Source organism: Rosa rugosa, chromosome 3 (assembly GCF_958449725.1).
Source record: "Rosa rugosa chromosome 3, drRosRugo1.1, whole genome shotgun sequence".
NCBI classification, from domain to species: Eukaryota; Viridiplantae; Streptophyta; class Magnoliopsida; order Rosales; family Rosaceae; genus Rosa; species Rosa rugosa.
In genome coordinates, this window is record NC_084822.1 from 50,733,177 (window position 1) to 50,754,612 (window position 21,436).

The 21,436-nt window shown below is 39.5% G+C and overlaps 4 protein-coding genes across 5 annotated transcripts; 2 read left to right on the forward strand and 2 right to left on the reverse strand.

Annotated features, from left to right (window-relative positions):
* Positions 1-797: 797 nt before the first annotated feature.
* Positions 798-3,555, reverse strand: LOC133741078 (zinc finger CCCH domain-containing protein 22). Its single transcript, XM_062169017.1, has 4 exons — positions 3,402-3,555; positions 2,856-3,167; positions 2,494-2,554; positions 798-2,018 (listed from the first exon to the last, which is right to left on the reverse strand). Exons 1-4 carry the CDS (start codon positions 3,525-3,527, stop codon positions 1,036-1,038), a joined length of 1,482 nt encoding a protein of 493 aa, XP_062025001.1. The 5' UTR covers positions 3,528-3,555; the 3' UTR covers positions 798-1,035.
* Positions 3,556-3,675: 120 nt separating this feature from the next.
* Positions 3,676-5,549, forward strand: LOC133741081 (uncharacterized). Its single transcript, XM_062169021.1, has 4 exons — positions 3,676-3,952; positions 4,037-4,162; positions 4,672-4,711; positions 5,173-5,549. Exons 1-4 carry the CDS (start codon positions 3,734-3,736, stop codon positions 5,241-5,243), a joined length of 456 nt encoding a protein of 151 aa, XP_062025005.1. The 5' UTR covers positions 3,676-3,733; the 3' UTR covers positions 5,244-5,549.
* Positions 5,550-5,697: 148 nt separating this feature from the next.
* LOC133741080 (uncharacterized) lies at positions 5,698-6,965 on the reverse strand. The gene is made up of 3 exons (XM_062169019.1): positions 6,604-6,965; positions 6,038-6,187; positions 5,698-5,959 (listed from the first exon to the last, which is right to left on the reverse strand). Exons 1-3 carry the CDS (start codon positions 6,835-6,837, stop codon positions 5,882-5,884), a joined length of 462 nt encoding a protein of 153 aa, XP_062025003.1. The 5' UTR covers positions 6,838-6,965; the 3' UTR covers positions 5,698-5,881.
* Positions 6,966-17,464: 10,499 nt separating this feature from the next.
* LOC133738785 (probable monogalactosyldiacylglycerol synthase, chloroplastic) lies at positions 17,465-21,283 on the forward strand. Of its 2 annotated transcripts, none has more exons than XM_062166402.1 (8): positions 17,465-18,340; positions 18,628-18,800; positions 19,254-19,415; positions 19,498-19,639; positions 19,995-20,219; positions 20,564-20,626; positions 20,718-20,792; positions 20,953-21,283. In XM_062166402.1, the coding sequence occupies exons 1-8, from the start codon at positions 17,813-17,815 to the stop codon at positions 21,187-21,189; spliced, it is 1,605 nt and encodes a 534-aa protein (XP_062022386.1). In that variant the 5' UTR covers positions 17,465-17,812; the 3' UTR covers positions 21,190-21,283. The 2 variants fall into 2 exon arrangements, with proteins under 2 accessions (XP_062022386.1, XP_062022387.1); XM_062166403.1 differs by having other exon boundaries at positions 18,200-18,340; positions 18,614-18,800.
* The last annotated feature ends 153 nt before the right edge of the window (positions 21,284-21,436 follow it).

Sequence of the window (21,436 nt, forward strand, 5' to 3'; positions counted from 1 at the left end):
TTTTCTGGACTACGAAGATAATATCCCAGTAACCTGGAGTTTCTCTTCTGACCCTTGATCTAAAATCTTTTAATTTTCTCAACTTTTTTTTTCTTATGTAAAGAAGCTAGTTCTGCTGAAAATAGCAAGTAAGTCACTAATTTTGGATAGGATTGAAACTATGAATGGTAAAAATTAATTGTTTACCTTTGGATATATAGAATGAGTCTTTACCTGTAATTGATATCTAAACAGATAACTTCAAAATATGGGCCCACCTCGCTCCATCAGAAAAATAAAATAAAAATATTGTTCAAAGTGAAACAAGTTAAAATGATAAAAGATGGTGAAAGGTAAAAAGGTTACTAATGGTACTCTACTAACTGATTTGGGTAGAAAGGAAGAAAAAGGAAAAGGTTTTGTGTGAAAGGGGATAAAGATAAATTTGTGGGGTGTATGGGAAGTATTTTGGTATTTTAAGGGTGTATGAGCATTACCCCTCATTTATTTTAATTCCTTGTTTAAACACAACTCTAATTCCTGATGTTATTCGAATGTGGTGTTACGATTAATTATTCTGTGGTTCCGGAGTATCACGTGACATTGTCATGTGATGGGCCGGGCCAATCATATCATTCGAAATTGGCTGGGACCTTGCAAGGAGGTGAAAAAAAAAATTAAGAGAACTTATCAGGACCAAGTGTAAGTTATGTGGATCAATGACATTAACCCGGACCACTACATATACCATGACCCATGACCTGTATGTTGCTCTCTCAATTTTGATGGAAAATTTTGACAGAAATTTAGAGTGTTGATTGAAAGTTTGATATATGTATTACTAGCTTTAAAGGAAATCTAATCAAATTACGAAAATTTTGACAAAAATTTTCGGTTGTTTCCAATAAATTTGAACCCTTGCTTAAGACACAACATACAAAGGTCAATTTATGTGATCACAACCAAATCTTGACCTAGAAAACCTTCATAGTTCCACAGAGTTAGGATGGTTGTATGCCTATGATTACAAATGATATATAGATAATAATGTTGATCCTAAAACTTAAGCCATCTCTTCTCTTTTTCTCTACTGACAACCGCATTTGATGCAGAAGCCTGAGCTGTCTCCCGCTCTGCCAAGACCCTGCGAGTTTCAATCAATTTTCTCATTGCAGCCTCATAAACCACCTTTTCTTTTTTGTTTCTACTCACCATTTCTTCTAGCTTTCGAACTCGCATCTTCAACTCCTTCACTTCATCCTCATAAGCCACCAAATCCCGCCTATCAACTTTCTTCCCCTCCCCTGACCCTTTGTTCTGCTGCTTCTTTGCTGATCCACCATTTAAAGCTTCACCGTGCATAGCAAGTTGGCTATTAATAAAACTAAACATATCAGGTGTTGACTCCACTTCTTTCGCTGCTCTTGTCAATGCTGCAAACTTCTTGTCACGTTTCCTTTTACCACCTCTGCTACGCTTCTTTCCCTGATTCCCTTCGCCCTCTTCCTTCTCACAAGATTCCACAGCATGATCAAGAGATTGTTTTGGTGGAAGGACCTTCACAGAGATGGGATCTACAATTCCCTGCCCAGATGCGCCTAGACCTGTCCCTTCAAGGTAACCCATATTGGCCATCATCTTGGAAGCAATACCACGGGTGTGGTTCTCCCACTTAGCAAATATGGCCGTTTCTGTCTGAATGCCCCTCTGTAGTCGGGTGCTTTCAAGAAATCCTAAACCCTGTGAGGCCTCATCTTCGTACTCACTGTAATCCGATTGTTCTGAGCTAGAATCTTCTTCATCACTCATTTGAGAAAACTCAGATAATGCTATAGCTTCTTTCCCAAGATTTGCAGAGCTTCCATCATCTTGGAAAACAACTCGCCCAACCTCAAGTAAACCATCCCATGATTCAAGTTCAGCTTTCCTCCAAATACCTTCTTCACCATCTGAGACAGCCCAAATACTTGACCCTACTAGTGACTGCTCCCACATAATTGGCGTATACATCTTCAAGGAGGAGAGTGGGACATCAACTCCTGTATGCAATAAAGATAGGTGAGAACAAAACTGCTGGAACGAATTGGTTCAGAAAAACAAAGGTATTGTCAGCAGTTTTCAGAAGCATGCATTATACAAGTATAACCAAAAGAAATCAAGTTAAGCTACATAAACATTGTGTCCCAAGCTGAAAAACACATATTTCCTATCGCTCAAAAAAATAAAAAATAAATAAACATACTAATCAAAAAGTTAATGACCAACAATAAGCTCAAAAAAATTTAAAACGTAAAGGTGGAATACAACGAAACATATACAGCCTGGTTATGCCCACGAACCTAAAATATAGCCTGCCTATGCTCACCAACCTAAACTATAGCGTGGCTATGCCAACCAATCTATGTCATAACCAATAAATTGCTCTGAATGCTAATAGCAATGCAAAAATGGGAGCAAGGAGACTTTAGAGCTGCAGTACAGACTTATCGATTAATAGATAAGAGTACAACATACCATGTGATAAGCGGCAGTTAGTACCAAATCGACATCGTTGTTGTAGAAAGAACTTGCAACTCTGCACTTTGGTGGTGTAGCATTAGTATACGGAAGTGATTGTCTAGCATCAGCATATTGAAGTGAAAGGGTTATATAAGTAGTAATTTGAAGTGAATTTATAGCATTAGTAATTTAGTATTATTAACAGGACACACATCATCAGGTTCAACTTTACAAGAAATCGTATAACCATGGATTATATATAATAAAATCAAAGATTTCACCCATGGATAGTATTGCTCTCACAATCACTAAAAAAGAATATAGAAACAAAAATTATAATTCACAAGATAAACATAGGATCAGTGAACTGTACGCACCAGCATACTTTCAGAAGTAGGATTGAGGAAAGCAATTTTTGCGGTATTAGAAGCATCCAGTCCTATAACTTGACCATTGTACCAACGTCCATCAGAGTGACGGAACCTACATTTTGATCCAACACTGTAACTTGGTTCCTCAAGAGGCTCTGGCTGAACCTCCGTTGGATCAAGAGTCTCTGCCTTGACATCCTTATCAGCGTGATGAGAAGGATCCAGAGCTGAATCGACTTCTCGTAATAACCTTGCACGCTTTAGGTGCAGAAGCCCTTCCTCAACATCTTTAATTGCCTGAACAACCTCCTCTTGAAGCTGGTCAAATGTAAGCGCCACGTGACAATGCGAACGAGTAAGTCTTAGCAAAGTACTACGAAGAGCTTAGAAACTAGAGTCTCAACCCAATTGAAATCATATTTGAGCTACTAAGCCTATGAATTAGAGGAAATGATCAAGTACACCAATTCAATTAACACAAAACATAGGTAACCGAACAAAACGAGGCGTTGAAACGAGAGAGAGAGAGAGAGAGAGAGAGAGAGTACGTACAGCTCGGAGCTCGGGATTGTTGGGGTCGGAGACTAAGGCGTGGTTGAGGGTTGCAAGAGAGTCTTTTTGCTCTTGCAATTGAACGTCTAGCAAGTTCTCCAGAACCCTCTCGTCCTCGCTTCCCATCGCTACCCCTCTCTCTCTCTCTCCTCCGCGAGGTAACCTTATGTTTGTTGAAGAAGAACTTGTTATGGGCCGGGCCGGGCCGGGCCTCTCCGGCCCACCCGTTTATTTATGTTTTTATTTATTTTATTTTTTTGAAAATAAAATAGAAGAAGAAAGTGGAAAATGGAAGAAGGCAGTGTGCCGCGTGCAGTGAGTGGGATCGGGAAATGGGGCAAGAGCATCATGAAGCGACGGAGGGGTTGGTGAGGCTGCTGACGAAAGCGAACCACGATCTGACAGTGGTTCAGCACAGGCTCGACAAGGAGTTTCAGCAAATCTATCCCCAAAATGCAAACCCGATGAAGCTGGTTTCCAGAATTAAGAAAATTCAGCAAGACTTGTCCACTTTGGAAGACCAGTGCCGTCAACTTCTAACAGCCAAGCAGGTATCACTCTCTCTGTTTATCTATATCTATATCTGATGAGCATGTTAGGCTTTTGTTTGTTGAATAGGGTTTTGGGTTTTGCAGGATTTGATTGACAAGGCTAGGACCTCTCTCGTCGGGAACAGAAATCTAGTGCAGCGGATGGAGGCATCCATGGGCATTTCTCCCAATACTGATTCTGATGATTCTGCTTTTGCCAACTTCAATCAGGTGTTCTTTTTGTTATTTGCACTGCTAAACTAGTGTATTTGGTGTAGAATATATAAAAAGCTAACTACTTTGCATGATCACATTGCAATTTCCAAAGTTTTTTATGGTCCTTGGGATTATTGGATGCAGCCAGCAATGTATCGATAGTTGAAAACATGGTTTCTATCCTTATGGCAATCAAATGGAGTATCTTTGTAATATGTGTTTTAATCTTGCTCAGTGTTAGCATATACTGCATGGTGCTCGGTTGTTTAGTTTCCAGATGGTGTCTCAAGTACTTGCACCATTTGCCAGCAAGCAACCAATATCAAACCTAGCTATCGGCAGGGCTAAGTTTATGTAAAATAATGCCCATTTAACTGCGGGTAGCTTTGTTCTTCTGATAAATTACAATTAAGCCTTGCTACATTCCCCCAGCAACTTCTCATTTGTTACAGCTTTGCTGATTTCCATGTACATAAAAGGGGCCTAAAACAGAATCTTATGACCATATTGATCCCTTTTTGCAGATCATCGATGAGTGGAAGGTCCAAGCTAGATCAAAAGCAGGTAATGATTTACAGTCCACTGAATTGTATTATCTTATGATCGGTAGCACCGTTTTGGGGCAATTGATGCTTCTACTATTATGAGTCACCACTATTCATCAATAATGAAAGGGGTATAAGTAATGAGGCTTATCTTATCAACAAATTAGCCAGTGGAGTGAGATTGTTGTTCAGATTAGCTCAGCTTTATCACAGAACATTATCACTGAGTAGACATTTCTAAGTGAGTTTATTTGGATCAAAGAAAAAAGTATGTGCGAGTGAATTCTAGATTAGGCGGGTTTTGGAAAAGTAGGAAGCTTGATAGTTGCCGATCAATTTTAAGTTTTCTCCCCTATTTCCTTCATCTGTTGTGTACTTCTGTATCACCCTCTCTATTACTGCTGCAGATAACCTCCATAACCTATATTCAGCAATTGGTTTATGTAGAGTAAATATATTGACGAAGAGTTGTTGATGCAGGTGATGACATAGATACAGATGTGCATGATATCAATACATTACTATTTTCAACCATAGTTTCAAGCAACTGAAGATGCTGAGCAACTTTGATGATCGAAGGCTTTGGGAAACACACATTATCTCAAGCTCCTGAGAGTAATGGAACTGATGACTTCTCAATTTCTGTACCTTGCTAATTTTGGTATTGCGTTGTAGTGGGAGAAAAAGCTTACTTTCTTGTGGCAAGCTATATGACGGCCAATTTATGTTTCAAGTGTGAATCTGACTCGTTGGTATTGCCTCAAAAACATGTTGATTGCAAACATATGTTTCTAGTGTGAATCTGACTCGAATGATTTGTGCACTTTCCTATCAAATACATTGTTGATGAAGTACCAGATACGGCATCAGTATTATGAGCACTCTGGCAGGTGAAACAACGGAAGGAAAGAAGGCATGGCACGCTTAAAACACAATTCCACTGCATCTCAAGGTTTAAGACGAATATGTGAAAGGCAGAAACTGGCGACAGACTTGTTAACTATAGACTTTAAACAATAAAGGATCTAACTTTTATTGTGATTTAAAGAATATTCAATTACAACAACTGGACCATAAACCCTATTGAAACAGGATATATGATACCACATGAATTCTATGTTAATACAGTTTCTATTTGAGCTTTGATGCTTGAAGCTTTTCGACATCAGATCTCTATCAAGCAAAGCTGCTACTTGGAAATAGGAGGCTGTCCTAACCACTTGGCACGAAAACCTGTTCCCTTACAATCTGAGCATCGCATTGCTCCCTGGATGAACATAAGATATAGGGGGCTTTAATTAATGTTACATATAAATTGTATAGTGGCATATTAAAATTTGATTACCTTTCCAGCACATATAACACAGCTAGTACTTTTTGAAGGGACTTGGCAAAGCATGTTATCGCCAAGAACAAAGAAGCCCGTACCAGCACACCATTTGCAATCAATATGCCCATTTGAGTTGCAAGAAGAACAAGCAACAGGCCTTGGTTGCTGTAAGTAATAAACAAGGAAGATATTAGAAGACGCCATCAAGAACCCTGCATCTTCCAATAAATTAATCCTATACTTCCTTTCCGGCAAGATATGACTTCCAATAAATGAATAAATATAGACCACCATCAAGAACCCTGCATCTTCTTCAGTAATAGACCATCTAAATACGCCAGACTAACCATCCAACAAATCAAGACCATAACAAAGGTTATACTCCACGCTCCACCATATTAATTAAGCAGCGTTTGGTCAGGAGACATTACCATCAAATTTTCAAAGTCGCCTCAACTGAACTTAATAAAATTAACAATTGGATTGATGTTTGAACCAAAACCCAATTAGTAACTACACATTACACAATCGAAGCATGTAAAATCTCAGACAACAGATAAGGGAAACGAGATATAAACTACCTTAGAGATTAACCAGGCTTTCTCCATGCGATTAGCGAAACTAGAGGAGCCTTCATAGGATTCCACAGCTGAAGCTCGCACGCCGCGAACCCTTGAATTCCCGAGGGACCTGGTTCTTGAACCATAAGGAACAGAAACCCCAACACGACTTAGAGCCGTGGTCAACGACACAAAACCATCGTTGTGAATCGGATTGGCCACAATCGATGACCTGCAAGACATACAGCTCGTCATTTTCGAGTTCTACAAGTTGTGAAGAGAATTTGGGTTTCTTGAAGGCGGTGGTTTTCAGTTTTCACTTTCCCGTGGCGCACTCTTCCCTCTTTCTCCCACCTTATTTCAGCAATCAGCCCACTTTCTTGTTTGGACCTGGCACCTCAGAATATTCAGCAAACGAGCCCACTCAGAATTTTCTTTTTTCTCCTTTTCCCATTTTTTTTAATGAGAAAAAAGACTTACAGGGCAAAAGAAAAACCTCTAGAAACTCCCCCTCCCCCAGCTGATCTAACTGGAACGCTGGGGACACTGAAAGGGGTAGACAATAAAACCAAACTTTAGGATTCTGGAACTTATAAACTAGGGACGCTAAATGATCTGCAAGGAAATTAGCTTCTCTAAAGCTATGTCTGAAGATTATGGCTTGAAATTGGTGAGTTAAAAGTCTAATATCTCTCACAAGAAGCCATATGATCCAAGGTATTGACGAATTCCCCTGAATACAGTCCATTAAGAGTTTAGAATCACCTTCCACAATGATATGAAACATCCGTTGGAGAGCCGCAGTATGTAATCCTTCTCTTAAGGCAATCGCTTCAACAACTAAAATGTTTGTAGATCCAATTATCCTCCATGATGCAACAATAGGGTTACCATATGATTTTCTAATAACAAAACAAATAAAAGCAATTTTTCTTTAAATAAAGGTTGGTGCGGCCGCTTTCAGGCCTTGATTGATGAAACTGATGAATACAGGAAGGGAGAGGGGGGCATAAGGCCTAAATCCCATATTACAATACACCGCAAGAGAACCTCCCGAATAATAACAGGAGTCTCCACTACTACAATTAATGTATTCAAACATGCACCAAGTAGCAAAGAGTGTCATATTGACTACTCCATTTGCTTTACAATAATGATGGCATATCAGAAAGTTAAACTAATGCCATAAAACCAAAAAAGTACCTTTCCTAATATGTTGACCAGCATAATTAAATCCGTCAACACAACGTTTCATCTTACCACTATGAGGTTGCACCCAATTCATGATTTGCCACCTTGCTAGGGCATACAAGGCACTGAGTATGAAACCTAGTAGTACAGAGCCCGCATGACTTTACCAAGAGATGGCAGGGATTTATTGTAAATAAAACAAACCTAAACTTGATACAAATCATTAAAACTAAATAAAACATAATATAAGCCCACCAACAAAGGCCCAATGACTGGAAACAGGCCCAAGACCCATGTGTCCCTTTACTGTCAACCTTTCCGGGTCGGAACTGCTGCACCGCAACCAACAAACTGCCATGCCATTCAAACGAAGCCGGAACCAATGATCAGACCACAACACTATCGATCCTCTACGCCGCCGAATCACACAAACATTGTAGCCATGTTATCGAAGCACTCCAATAATGAAGGACGTCCAACAACCATAGCCGGATCGCCATTGCAGTCGGATTGCAGCTGGATTTGTAATGTCGCATCAATTGAGCACTTCGCCCTCCCCCAGACTTCCACGACCTCGGCCAAAGGTGACTATGATTAGGCTTTCTGGTTTTGGCCCAACTCGGGGGGTTGCGGACCTGTTCTTGATCCCTGCGATTGCAAACCGTTAAAGCTCCAACAACGAGCGTCCGTTTTCCAACCTGTATTCCGCCTCAGACCTTCACCAGCAGACTAATAATTGAGACCTACCCGTCTGACGACGACGTCCCGAAGACGTGCCGCCGGACAGAACATGAAAACACAAACGGTTCGACTTTTCTTTGAAAATGATATTGTTAAGCTTTTCTCCGAGAAACATGGAGACACTGCAATTTGTTTACCCTTTAAAACTGTTTTACCAAAATTTATTTATTTATTAACAAATTGTCCGTACAGGGTTTCTTGGGTACGGACGTCCGCACCTGAGAATGGCTATATATATATATATATATATATATATATATATATATATATATATATATATATATATAGATCTTATCCAGATCGGAGCTCCGTTTTGAAATTAACGTGTGAAGTTCGAGTTTTGGGTCACTTTTCGGTCGCATATCCACATATCTACCGTTCAGTTTTTAGGTACTAGTGTATAGATCATCTTTGTAAATTTTCAGCCAAATTCATGATCGTTAAGGTATCTAACTCGCTTAAACCAATGGACGGACTGAATCTGTCAACCTGAACCGTACTAGCTTTAAGGCAATTATCAATGCCTTAACGATCATCATTTTGGCTGAAAATTTTCAGAGATGATCTATACACTAGTACCTAAAAACTGAACGGTCGAGATGTGGATGTGAGACTGAAAAGTGACTCAAAACTCAAACTTCACTCGTTTAATTTCAAAGCGGAGCTCCGCTTTGGAAAGGATCTGTATATATATATATATATATATACACACACACACACACACACACACACACACTATATATATATATATATATACAAGCCGGTTCTGAAGAGGACGTCCGCAACCCAAAAAAAGTGCGAACGTCCCTCCTCCGGTGTAGAGAAGGCGGCGATGGCTGCACTACGGTTGCCGGATGAACCTTCTGGACATCCCGAACCAGTTTGTAGTCGGGTGGACTCGTCGGCTACCACTTTCCAGTCGACCTTGATCGGACTACCATTTTGCAGTCGACCACACTGCCCAGACCTCCGACCTCGATCTCTTGGCCTTCGTCTTCACTGCAAACTGGTCTGGGATGCCCTTGGCCTCCATCCGGCAAGAGGCGAGCCGCCGTCGGAGCTTAATCGTGCAGAAATCCCGGACGTCCACACTTTTTCTGGGTTGCGGACGTCCTCTTATATATATATATATCAATAAATGTAATATCCGGAAAAAAAAATATTGACAAATGTGATTCTACAATAATTTTGTTTTAAAAGTTTGAGACACACTTTTTCCTTCCAACGTGACCGAATCATTCTCAAATGGGACTAAATCCACAAAAAATTATAAAGACTAATTAATATATTTTAAATGTTATAGTAAATATATATTTTTAGCAAAACCTCGAGAGCTCCAAGAAAGTCGGAGCAGCGAAAACCCTAAGAAATTTTTCTATGCCGCGTCCGGCGGCGCGTCCATGGGACGTCGTCGTCGGACGGGCGAACTAGTTGTGTCAGTCCACCGGGGAGGACTAGGAGTTTTTGGGCAGGAGCAGAGGGCTGGAGGCTTAGTCGCGTCCGGAGAAAGAACGACCAGCAGAGGGGCTCGTCCTTGTTTTTCGTTCTGATCTGCACGGCGGAGGTTTTTTCGAGCAAGGGGGTGCGACGGAGGGATTCTGGTGCGCGGCGGAGGCAGGTTGTCATTGCGGTGCCCTGGTTTGGGGTTGAGAAGGTCTGACGGAGGACGGAGGTTGTGGTGATCGAACCAGTATCAGATCAAATTTCGGTCTGGAATCGTGATCCACGACGTTCCTGCCGACGTCGTCAGTTGGTGGCGGTTTGATGCGGCGCCGATGATCTGTCGGAAGCCGTGGTGCTGGTCCGGCTACACAGGCTGGTTCACTCCGACCTGCGCTCCTTGGCTTGGTTCTTGGGCCTTTGGGTCTCCCTTTGGCTACTGGGCCGTATCTGGTGGGCGGGCTTTTTACTCATTTTATTTTCTAGTTTTTTGTAGGCCTTTTTTGGGCATTCTAGTGGTTTTTTCCTTATCTAGTTGTAGTACTGGGTCTTAGTCTTGTCGACTTAATTCTCAGTATATCTAGTTGTACACCAATTGAGGTCTCTAGGCGACTAGATGTACTGTGTTCCGGGTTAGGTTGGGAGGGCTGGATCCTTCTAGTTTTCTAGCGCCTCCGGCGTAGTACCAAAGGGGGATTCCGCTATGTCTATGATGTATTCAATGTCAAATGAGTGTCCTAGTTTCTATGTACCACTGTGGATACTAACACATCTTCTTGTCTGTCTTATATGACAGCGGAAGGGTATGTAATGGTCATTCTGGCCTTTGATCAATATATTGGCTACTGCCTTCTTCTTCAAAAAAAATGTTATAGTAAATATATAGGAAGAAATACAGTTTTAGTCACTCAGCTTTCGCTTGATCTACACTTTGGTCACTCATGTTTATAAAATCTCACTTTAGTCACTTAACTTTAACTCTGACTATCACTTTAGTCCGTCGGTGAATTTTTTCGATAAAAAAAGTCATATAACGCCTCACATGCCATTTTTGAAGTGTTATTTTAAGATTCTGAAGAGATGTGAGACATTTGGTTTGAATATAGATTGAAATTTTCTGAAATTATAAGACGAAAATAATCCTTAAAAAATGGCATGTAAGGGGTCAAGTGACTTTTTTTATCGGAAAAATTCACCGGCGAACTAAAGTGATAGTCAGAGTTAAAGTTGAGTGACTAAAGTGAGATTTTATAAACATGAGTGACTAAAGTGTCAATCAAGCGAAAGTTGAGTGACAAATCCAAATATATATAATTCAATAATAGTTGTCAATATATAATTCAATATATATATTTTCAGTTCAGTAAGGCTGTAAGGGAACGAGTGCTAGCTCGCCTCAATGGTTGGAAGTTAAAACTTTTATCAAAGGCGGGGAAAGCTGGTGTTGTTGAAAGCTATTGTTCAGGCTAATTCCAAATTATCATATGAGTTGATTTCGAATGCCCATGGGTTTGTGTCATGAGTTGGCCTCTCACTGTGCTCAATTTTGGTGGAGTAAAAAGTATGGGCAGTGTAGTGTACGTGCATTGGAAAAAATGGTTGGTGCTTTGTGAAATAAGAAAGTTGGAGACTTGGGTTTTTGGGACTTTAAACACTTTAACCAGGCACGTCTATTCTTATTTCCAAACTCTTTAGTTGCTCAAGTAGTCAAGTTTATAAGGCTCGTTACTTTCATACTGGTGATTTTTTCACTGCTGGCGAAGGGCTTTCCTCAACTTTTATTTGGAAATCATTATTATGGGGGAGGGAGTTGCTTGTAGCAGGCCGCGATTACGTTGGAGAATTGGCAATGGCTGTTATGTAAAGATCTACTCAGACTATTGGCTACCAACCAGGTTCTTATCCTTAATCAGTTCATCACCCATGTTCCCATCTGATACTTGTGTCTCCTCTGTAATTACTCCGGACGGAACTTGGAATATTGCACTTCTATCCAATTGTTTTTCTGATTTTGAGGTGGCACTTATTCTATCTATCCCATTACCTACCAGAAATGTGGAAGATAAGCAAATTTGGCACTTTCATCATTCAGGCAAATATTCTATTAAGAGTGGTTATTGGGTTGCACAGGCTATTCAGGAACTTATGGCGGGTGATGAAGGATCTTCAATCTCTGTGGTGGATTGTACTTGGAAAAATTTATGGAAGTTGGCTGTTCCAAATAAGATCAAATTATTCTTATGGCGATGTCTTCATGCAATTCTTCTTAGTGCCGGTAACTTATTTTCTAGACATATTATCTATTCTCCTATGTGTGGACGTTGTAATCAACAATTTGAATCAAAATTACATGCTTTATGGTATTGCAAAGCAGCGAAAGAAATGTGGTTATATCTCCTTTCTTTTTCTTTGGTGGGTTCCTGGAAAGGAGGCTCTTTCAATGACTTATTTCGCTATGCCACTAGTGTCTTTTCTTCTTCAGAAATGCTACTTTCTGTGTACATTAGTTGGAGTATTTGGAATGCACGGAATGATTATATTATTTGCAATAAGTTGGTTGCTGCTCCAATAGTATTACAGAAAGCTTATAGGTTGATGAAAGATTTTGCTAGTACGTGCTAATATCGGGAGTTTCTTACCTATTGGGCAACAAAGAAACCTACAGCCATCTCACTCTACATGTCCCAAATGGGTGAAGCATGTTTTCCCTTTTGTGAAAATCAATGTTGATGGTGCAGTTAATATGGAGAATGGGCGTAGGGGCTTAGGGGTTGTGATTCGTCGTTGGGATGGTTTTGTATTACTGGTTGTTGTCAAATGTTTAACTGGAAATTTCTCTCCAAGGGCAACAGAGCTTTATGCTGCATCTTTAGGTCTTCATTTAGCAAGGAATGGAGTGTACATGTATTGCTTGAGATGGGTGCCAAAGAGGTAGTAGACTTCCTTAACTCTACAGATGAAAGTTGGGCTGCTGATGGAGCTCTATTGACTGTAGTTAAATCTCTATTTTCTTATTTTGATGTAATTAAGTGTATTTTCTCATCCCATGAAAGAAATCAGGCGGCAGATTTGGTAGCTAAATATGAACTCATGTCCCCTGACTTCCACGTTTGGGTATGTAATATCCCTTCATGGCTAAATTATGTATTATTTTCAGAGGTCTAATTCCTCTGTGATTAAATAAAGTCTATTCCAACAAAAAAATAATAATAATAATAGTTGTCTATAGTTCACTTATATGACCGATTTAGAGCATCTTTAATAATGCTGGTAATTTTTTAGTCAAATTTTAGCCACAATAGCTAAAAATTCATTTTGGCTAACTAATTTTAAAATAAGTCTGCATCATCAGTCCTCTTTATTTTAGCTACTTTTAAATTTATTTTATTTATTAAATAAGTAAAATGTAGATTATATGTATTTATAAATTGCATAAAACAACTTAAAAGAAATGTTTTGAATTAAAAATAACAAATATAGATCTTTATCTCGCTCGCTCTTTATATTAAGGAGCAAGATAGCTAAAAGTTAACATGAAAAGTCACTTAGGAGTATGGTGCAGCTGCGAAAATCAATAAAAAACTAAACATGCTATCCAAAATAGCTAAGTAGTTAACATAGAGAGTATGTTAAGGATGCTCTTATTAAAAAAAATAAAAAAATTGCTAAAGCAATAAATAACTTATATAAAACACGATTCCAATGTTGTTTGGGTCCGGATCATGGGACATTTTATTTTACACATATTTTTACACTTCTTTTTAGCCATTAGATTTAAATACTTTCAATGGTCTAGATTCATTATAAACATGATGTGGTAAATGACATGGAAATAATTATATAAATATTTTTTCACATAATCCAATTAAACTAATTTTATAAGGAAAATCAAAAACCAAAAAATAGAGGATGAACGTCTTGCTTCTTCTTTTGGAAAATATGAGAGATTGAGAGACCTTGCTGCTCTTCTTTCAGCACCATCTCACCTTTTCCTTGAGTTGAACAATCAACTTTTTTATTTTTTGAATGATACCTTATTGATTTCATTTCATTTAGGTTTCACACGATTTGCTACAAAAAATCTTCTCACCTAGATCATTTTGTCTTACTGCAATTTGTGTTGTAAAAATTCATCCTCCCATAATCCCCTTCTTTTATTCCATCAAGTTAGTATTAGTAATTGTACTATAAGTTTTTAGATTTGTCATCTTCTCGGGTCTTCAATTGTTTGCATACCCCTCTTCTTTCTTTTAGGCCAAAATCACAACCTATCATTCGATCTAGATCTAGATGAAGAAGATTGAGTGGTTTTTCTATTTCTCAATCTACATAATCTTACTGGGTTCTGCGATCGAAACATATTTAACAATTACATAATTATTGTTACTGCAATTAACTTGGAGAATATACAGTTGGAGACTTGGAGCAAGAGAGAGGCCATGTCTCTTTTTCTTTTTGCGTGAAGAAGAAGAAGATGACATTCATCTTCTAATTTGATTTGATTTTCTGTATAAAATCATTTTAATTTAAGTTTTTTGTTTTTTGTTTTTATAAAAAAATATAATTGTTTCCACGTCATTTGCCACATCATACTTGAAAGTAATCAAGACCATTCAAAGCATTTAAATCTAATGGCTAAAGAGAAGTGTAAAAATATGTGTAAAATAAAGTGTCTCAGGAACCGGACTCATGTTGTTTAACCTTCCACTATTACACCATCATAATCTCTATATGTCTCTGATGGGAGCTTTGTTTATGTTTGTTAGTGGAAATACCTTAACTAATAGCATAATCTTATATTCTTATATGTAAGGGAAAATCTCACAAACAGTACCTGACCTATCGGCCACTAATAACTTTCGTACCTCAAGTTCAAAAAATATCAGATTGGTACCTGAACTTCTGGCCCCGACCCAATATCAGTACCTGGGAACAGTAAAATCGTTAACGGGGTTAATTTTTGAAGGTAAATCTGTCATTTCACTGTTCATCATCTCCAAAACTCTCCCCTCTCTCTGCAATACCAGATTTCTTCTTCTTCTTCTTCATACCTCATCACCACTATCAACCAACATTTCACTTCTTCAATAGCCACCGTCCCATCCACCACCAACTCCTCTCACCTCTCACCTCTCACCTCTCCTTTGGTCGATTTGGGTTTGTGTGTGTGAGGTATGAAGAAGATAATGAAAAATCTGGGTTTGCAGAGAGAGAGGGGAGAGTATTGGAGATGATGAACAGTGAAATGACAAATTTACTCTTCAAAAATTAACTCCGTTAACGATTTTACTGTTCCCAGATACTGATATTGGGTCGGGGTCAGAAGTTCAGGTACCAATCTGATATTTTTTGAACTTGAGGTACGAAAGTTATTAGTGGCTTGAAGTTCAGGTACTGTTTGTGAGTTTTTCCCTATATGTAATGAAGGAATGAATGCATCAAGCAAGAATTGCAATGGCGCACCAGCCCCTTTTGGGTCTACCGTGGGTACGCCAATGCTCTCAACCTATATTACTGTTATATAATAGCAAATGGAGATGCTTTTACGTATTGAGGTCATAATTAGATCGAGTATTTTCACGTCTCATCATATTGTTTGGGATTTTTCCTAATTTCTAATTGATGAACAAGATCTACATCTTTATGCCGGTAGCCCGACACTTTACTATAGCGAATCATTTAGGGATCAATTGTACTTCCAAAGATTAACTTTTGTCATTATATTCTATCTCTTCATACTCGATTGAACCTTATAGAGAGAGATGTTCGAGTTGGTCATGCCGTTCTCTAAGGCTGGCCTTGAGGTGACGCTGGCAATCACAATATATATGTAATTGAGCACGGTCTTAGACTGAACCATTTAGGCACGATCTTCTTCCTCTTATGCACATGGGGCAGGTTCGGGTCCTATTTACGAGATGTGACATATTTGGGTCTTATTTGTAAGATTAGTTTATGGAACACTATGCTTCATCTACAGTGTACATTAGGATAGATAAAATGAGCTGAAATTGACACCCTTTTCTTTACAAGCCACTCCTTAACATGCACAAATTCATTGGAAAATTACCGGAGCTTCTTCTGCCCACCCAGGTGGGCACTCACCTTAGTCTTTTAACAGCACGTGAATACACGCGCTGTTAGTCTTTGAACGAAGACCAAAAACTGTGTAAATGCAGCAACTCATTTTTGCCAGCAGCACGATGCAGTAATCAAGATCGGCAAGTAATTCGAGCCCACATCGGATATGGAGAATCCTCCAAATCTGTTTATGAGTCTTGAGATCGTCGCCCTTCCACCTCCGTCGATCGTTCTCCCAAATTTGGGTTTTTGATGGTCTTCAATACAAGAATTTCACACTGCAAACTTGATTTGATACCTGCGTACTGCTAACTTTGAGATGTAAGAACCCTCAAGTCACAACATTACCAATGTCATCAATGAATTCAAAGTGTACAAGATTAATTTCCACCATACCAACACAAACCAATAATCAGTCTCATTTATCAAAGTTGCAACAGAACCATTATTGCTTTTAGGCCATGTTTGTTTCCCGGAAAGTGGGCATTGGGAAAGGAAATACTTTCATTTCCTGCGTTTGGGACAGCCAAGGAAGGGAAACACTTTCCCAAAGAAAGAGAAAAAGTGGAGGAAATTGGTTCCCTTCCCCCCCCCCCCCCCCCCTCCGGATTCACTTTCCCAAAGGAAAGGAAAATGATTCCTTTCCTTTCCACCAACCAAACATGGCATTATAGATGAGAGCATTATTTCAAATTCAATCCATACTGAGTCACTGACAAGTGGGTATTACAACTACTTTAATTCCAATCATCCCCAGAAACATATACAACCCAGAAACATACGCAAATATTTCCTTCATATTTAAATAGAACTGTTTGGAAAACTAGTTTCCCCTGAGCTAGGATACCCAGATTGACATTCTTCGACCTCCTCTAAAACAACTCCATAAGCTGGTATTGGTACCAAGTAACCAACATGGATCTGGGTTTTCAGTGGTGTTTAATTCCCCTCCGTTACTACCATGACTTAACCTCTACCATCCCAACTGTGACTTTGATTTCTGACGGTGACGGCCATATTAGACTAACGACTTGATCGACGGCTCACATGAGTTAGTCGCGTGAGAGTGGCTGGATGTCTGACACGTCACGTCAATCAGGTGACCCCCCACTTGGGTGGGTAGAAGAATTTTCGGAAAATTACTCTTTAAAGGTCTCTAAACGAGGTGTGGTTTCATAAAAAAATGGGTGCGGTTATAAAAAGATATATGAAAAAAATGGACGGTGCTGTTGACTCTGTTGGCTCCTGGATGGTTTCCACTTTCCAGGGTCGTTTTATAATAATGGGGCATATAAACCACATGGGCTGCACGCACTGAAGACCGTGGTTGATTCGAAAACTAAAAATTGCATGAAAATCACATGGTTTCCCTTTAGCGGAGCACTAGTGTTGGTCCAACCCCATCAGCAGCAAGATGGTTGACACATGCACTACACATGATCATTGTTATTATTTCCATTAAAACCTTAGCCAGCCCAGCCCAGCCCATCCCAGCCATTCTTCTCTTTCTCGGTTTCTTCCTCACGCGCGCACTGCGCACACACCAAAATCCCTGCTCTGTGGCCACAAACCCCCTCGAAGATTTCCGACTCTCTCTGAAGCCTAATCCCCTAAAACCCAGAGTCCCTCTGTATGTAACTTGTTCTCTCTTGTCTACTTTCATTTTGTTTTCCATGCGTGTTACTCAAAACGCATTTGACCTTCCTATAAGATCACCATGGTTTAATCTCTCCCTGTTCTGCTGTTACAACACACTTGTCAAACCCATAGTCCAGCGATGCATAATCCTTCGATAACCACCACCCAGGAACCCAGTCCTGTCTATGACCTTGTGTCCCAATTGGGTCGGTTTGCCTTGAGCACAAGGTTTCGAAACCTGCGCTCTGAGGGCCACTCCGCCCTTTTGTCTAATTTCCTCTACTTTGATGGGCCCAGAAACCCCAAGGTCAGTGCTTCTCTCAGTTTGAACACTAGAGGCAGCGGCTCCAGCATTCGGAGAATTGTCACCGAGTTCAATAGAGCTATTAGGTTCCATTGTGACAAATTCCCTATTGGCTTCGCTTCTCTTGGCGTTGGTGGTGGGGATAGCAATGGATCAGATAATGGTGCCGGTGCCGCGGACGACAATAATGGATTGAGAGACAATGGCTGCGCTCTTAACGACAATGGAGTAGCCTTGAATGGTGCGGTGGCAGGCAGCGCCAAAAAAGTGCTGATTTTGATGAGTGACACCGGGGGCGGTCATAGAGCTTCAGCAGAAGCTATTAAGGCAGCCTTTAATGAAGAATTTGGAGATGAATATCAGGTCAGTTATTAGTCATTGTCTACTCTTATTATCTGATTCCTTGGCTAATGTCATGGACCATGATGAAGAAGATGAACTAGCAATATTGTTTGTCAAAGGAGTTATACACCACTGTAATACAATAAAGTAACACCGTAGCATATAACACAACTTTCACAAGACTTAAAAAATGCAGTTCCGTATCTTTCTTGTTCAGCAATGAAACATAACACTTGGGGGAAAAAACTAAATGGATGTGGAAGTATAAATTTGTTGATCATGTTTTGTGTCAAGAGTGCATGTCTCAGGTGTTTGTTACAGACTTATGGTCGGATCATACGCCTTGGCCATTTAATCAACTTCCCAGGAGCTATAATTTCTTGGTGAAACATGGACCATTATGGAAAATGACATATTATGGAACTGCTCCACGCCTGGTGCATCAATCTAATTTTGCTGCGACTTCAACATTTATAGCTCGGTAAGACTTGGTCATTGCCCAAGGTTAATGCTTCTAGTCCATCTAGTCTGTTTTCTGTCAAGTATGGTGACTATGGTCCATGCTTTTCTTCTCAGAAAGTTGACATCCATATAGTATCATGCTCATAACTTAAACAAATTTTTTAGATTATTGTATAGGCTAATTACACTCGGTTGGAGCTTTGTATTTGCAGCAGTGACTGACTGTAACTTTTACAAAATTTTGCAAATGTATCTGATGCGCTGTAGTGCTAGATAATCTAATAGGAAAACGCTGACCTTGAGGACTTGGTGTCATTTTATGCTCTTACAGAACCTGATACACTGACGTAGCAAATATAATAATGTTAGAGGAAAAAATCCAAGTTAATTTTGTCAAGTTATGATTTAAAGACAGGCGTTGGCAAGTAGTACTTCTTTTATTTTCTCTGATTCTGTTTTGTTTTGTTTGCAGGGAGGTTGCCAAAGGACTGATGAAATACCAGCCAGATATTATTATCAGTGTGCATCCGCTGATGCAACACGTACCACTTCGTGTACTGAGGCAAAAGGGTCTGTTGGAGAAGATAGTTTTTACTACAGTCATCACAGATTTAAGCACTTGTCATCCTACATGGTTGGTTATGCACAAAGCCTTTCCTAATGTTGTCCTTTCATAATTATAGTTTTGATATTTATTTATATGTATTCATTCTCAGGTTTCATAAGCTTGTAACAAGATGTTATTGTCCGACATCTGAGGTTGCGAAAAGGGCATCGAAAGCCGGACTCAAGCCTTCGCAAATCAAGGTTTATGGCCTCCCTGTGCGGCCTTCTTTTGTCAAGCCTGTGCGACCAAAGGTTAGTTTCTTTGTTGTTGTTTAACTCTTTGGACTTCCACAATAAGGTTTGTATAACTGAAAGAAAATGGTTTCAACTTTTCGTGGGAGTTGAAATCTTTACTGCCTGTCTTATGTTACGGTTATGGATGACATTATATAAATAGGAGGCTGATACATGGGATTATAAATTTGAAGTTTAAGCTTGAAACCATCAAATTATTACCTTTCTTTTGTTAGGTTAAAACAAAAACATTTGTCATGGAAAAAATAATACTAGTAAAGATGATATAGTAGGTCTGGAAATCTAGTGTGGAATTCGAAAGAGTTGAGATAAATGCTTACCTTTGGCATGCTTTACCTGTGTGCTACTGTAGGCTGAGCTTCGGAGAGAATTAGGAATGGAAGAGCATCTTCCTTCTGTGTTGCTGATGGGAGGAGGAGAAGGGATGGGTCCTATTGAGGCTACAGCCCGAGCACTTGGGGATGCATTATATGATGAAAATCTTGGGGAGCCTATGGGTCAGGTCCTTGTGGTATGTGGTCGCAACAAAAAGCTTGCAGAAAAGTTGCGCGCAATCAATTGGAAGGTTCCTGTCCAGGTATTTTTATACCATCTGAAGTGAAGTTCCAAGCTCAGCATGTGTATCATATGCTTTTCTTTTTCTACCAATGATTTGTGGCCTAGGCTTTTGAATGCCTTGGAAAGACTCATCTGCAATTTCATCTGTAATTCAATTCTAGCATGAAATCCCTCTAGGAACACATCACCTACCTAATCATTAGAGCTTTTCGCCTATGCAACATTCGTACAGATGCATGTGTATACCTGTATGTATAGAAGTCAATAGCCGAAACTTATTAATATTAGAGATTAATAGTTTTTCAATGAAATGGAGGAATGCATGGGAACAGAAGTTGATATCTGAAGTTACTTGGTATTTAGGTGAAGGGATTTGTCACTAAAATGGAGGAAGGCATGGGAGCTTGTGATTGCATAATTACAAAGGTAAGTTCCTCAGTTCTTACCATCATGAATATCCTGGCAATCTCTGCTGTTGTATTATCAACTAATTTAGTTACAACTATCTTCTTAATAGGCGGGCCCAGGGACTATTGCAGAAGCAATGATAAGAGGCCTCCCAATTATTCTGAATGATTACATTGCCGGGCAGGTAATGACGGTCTTAATTTTCACTGCAATTTTATTACAGTGATATACAATATTATTATTTCTTTTAAATTTCATCTCTTTTCGTAGTACAGTGTTACTATATAATTTGAGAACCTTCTTACTGGAAAATGTAGTAAATGATAGATTTCTTTTGGTTATAGGAAGTCGGAAATGTCCCATATGTTGTCGAAAACGGGTGTGGGAAATATTCTAAATCTCCAAAAGAGATAGCAAGGATTGTTTCAGAGTGGTTTGGTCCAAAAGCTGATGAGCTGCAGGCGATGTCGCAAAACGCATTGAAGCTGGCAAGGCCTGATTCTGTGTTCAAGATTGTTCATGATATGCACGAGCTTGTTCGACAACGAAGCTTTGTACCCCAGTACTCATGTACAACCTAAACCATGTTTTCCCCCTCCCCCTCCCGACCAATTTTGTTACTAGCCTTGTAATTGTGCAAAATAATGATATACGCTAATTCTTCCCTCTTTGTCATTTCATTTCCATGCCCTTTTCTCTAATATATATATATATAAATAAATAAATAAATATTGCGACTATCCGTTTAGCTCTTCATGGCCACTTTAATTGCTTCCCATGTGTGAAGATGGTCAATTTGCAATTGCTTTGTTTAGACTGGGCGCTCTT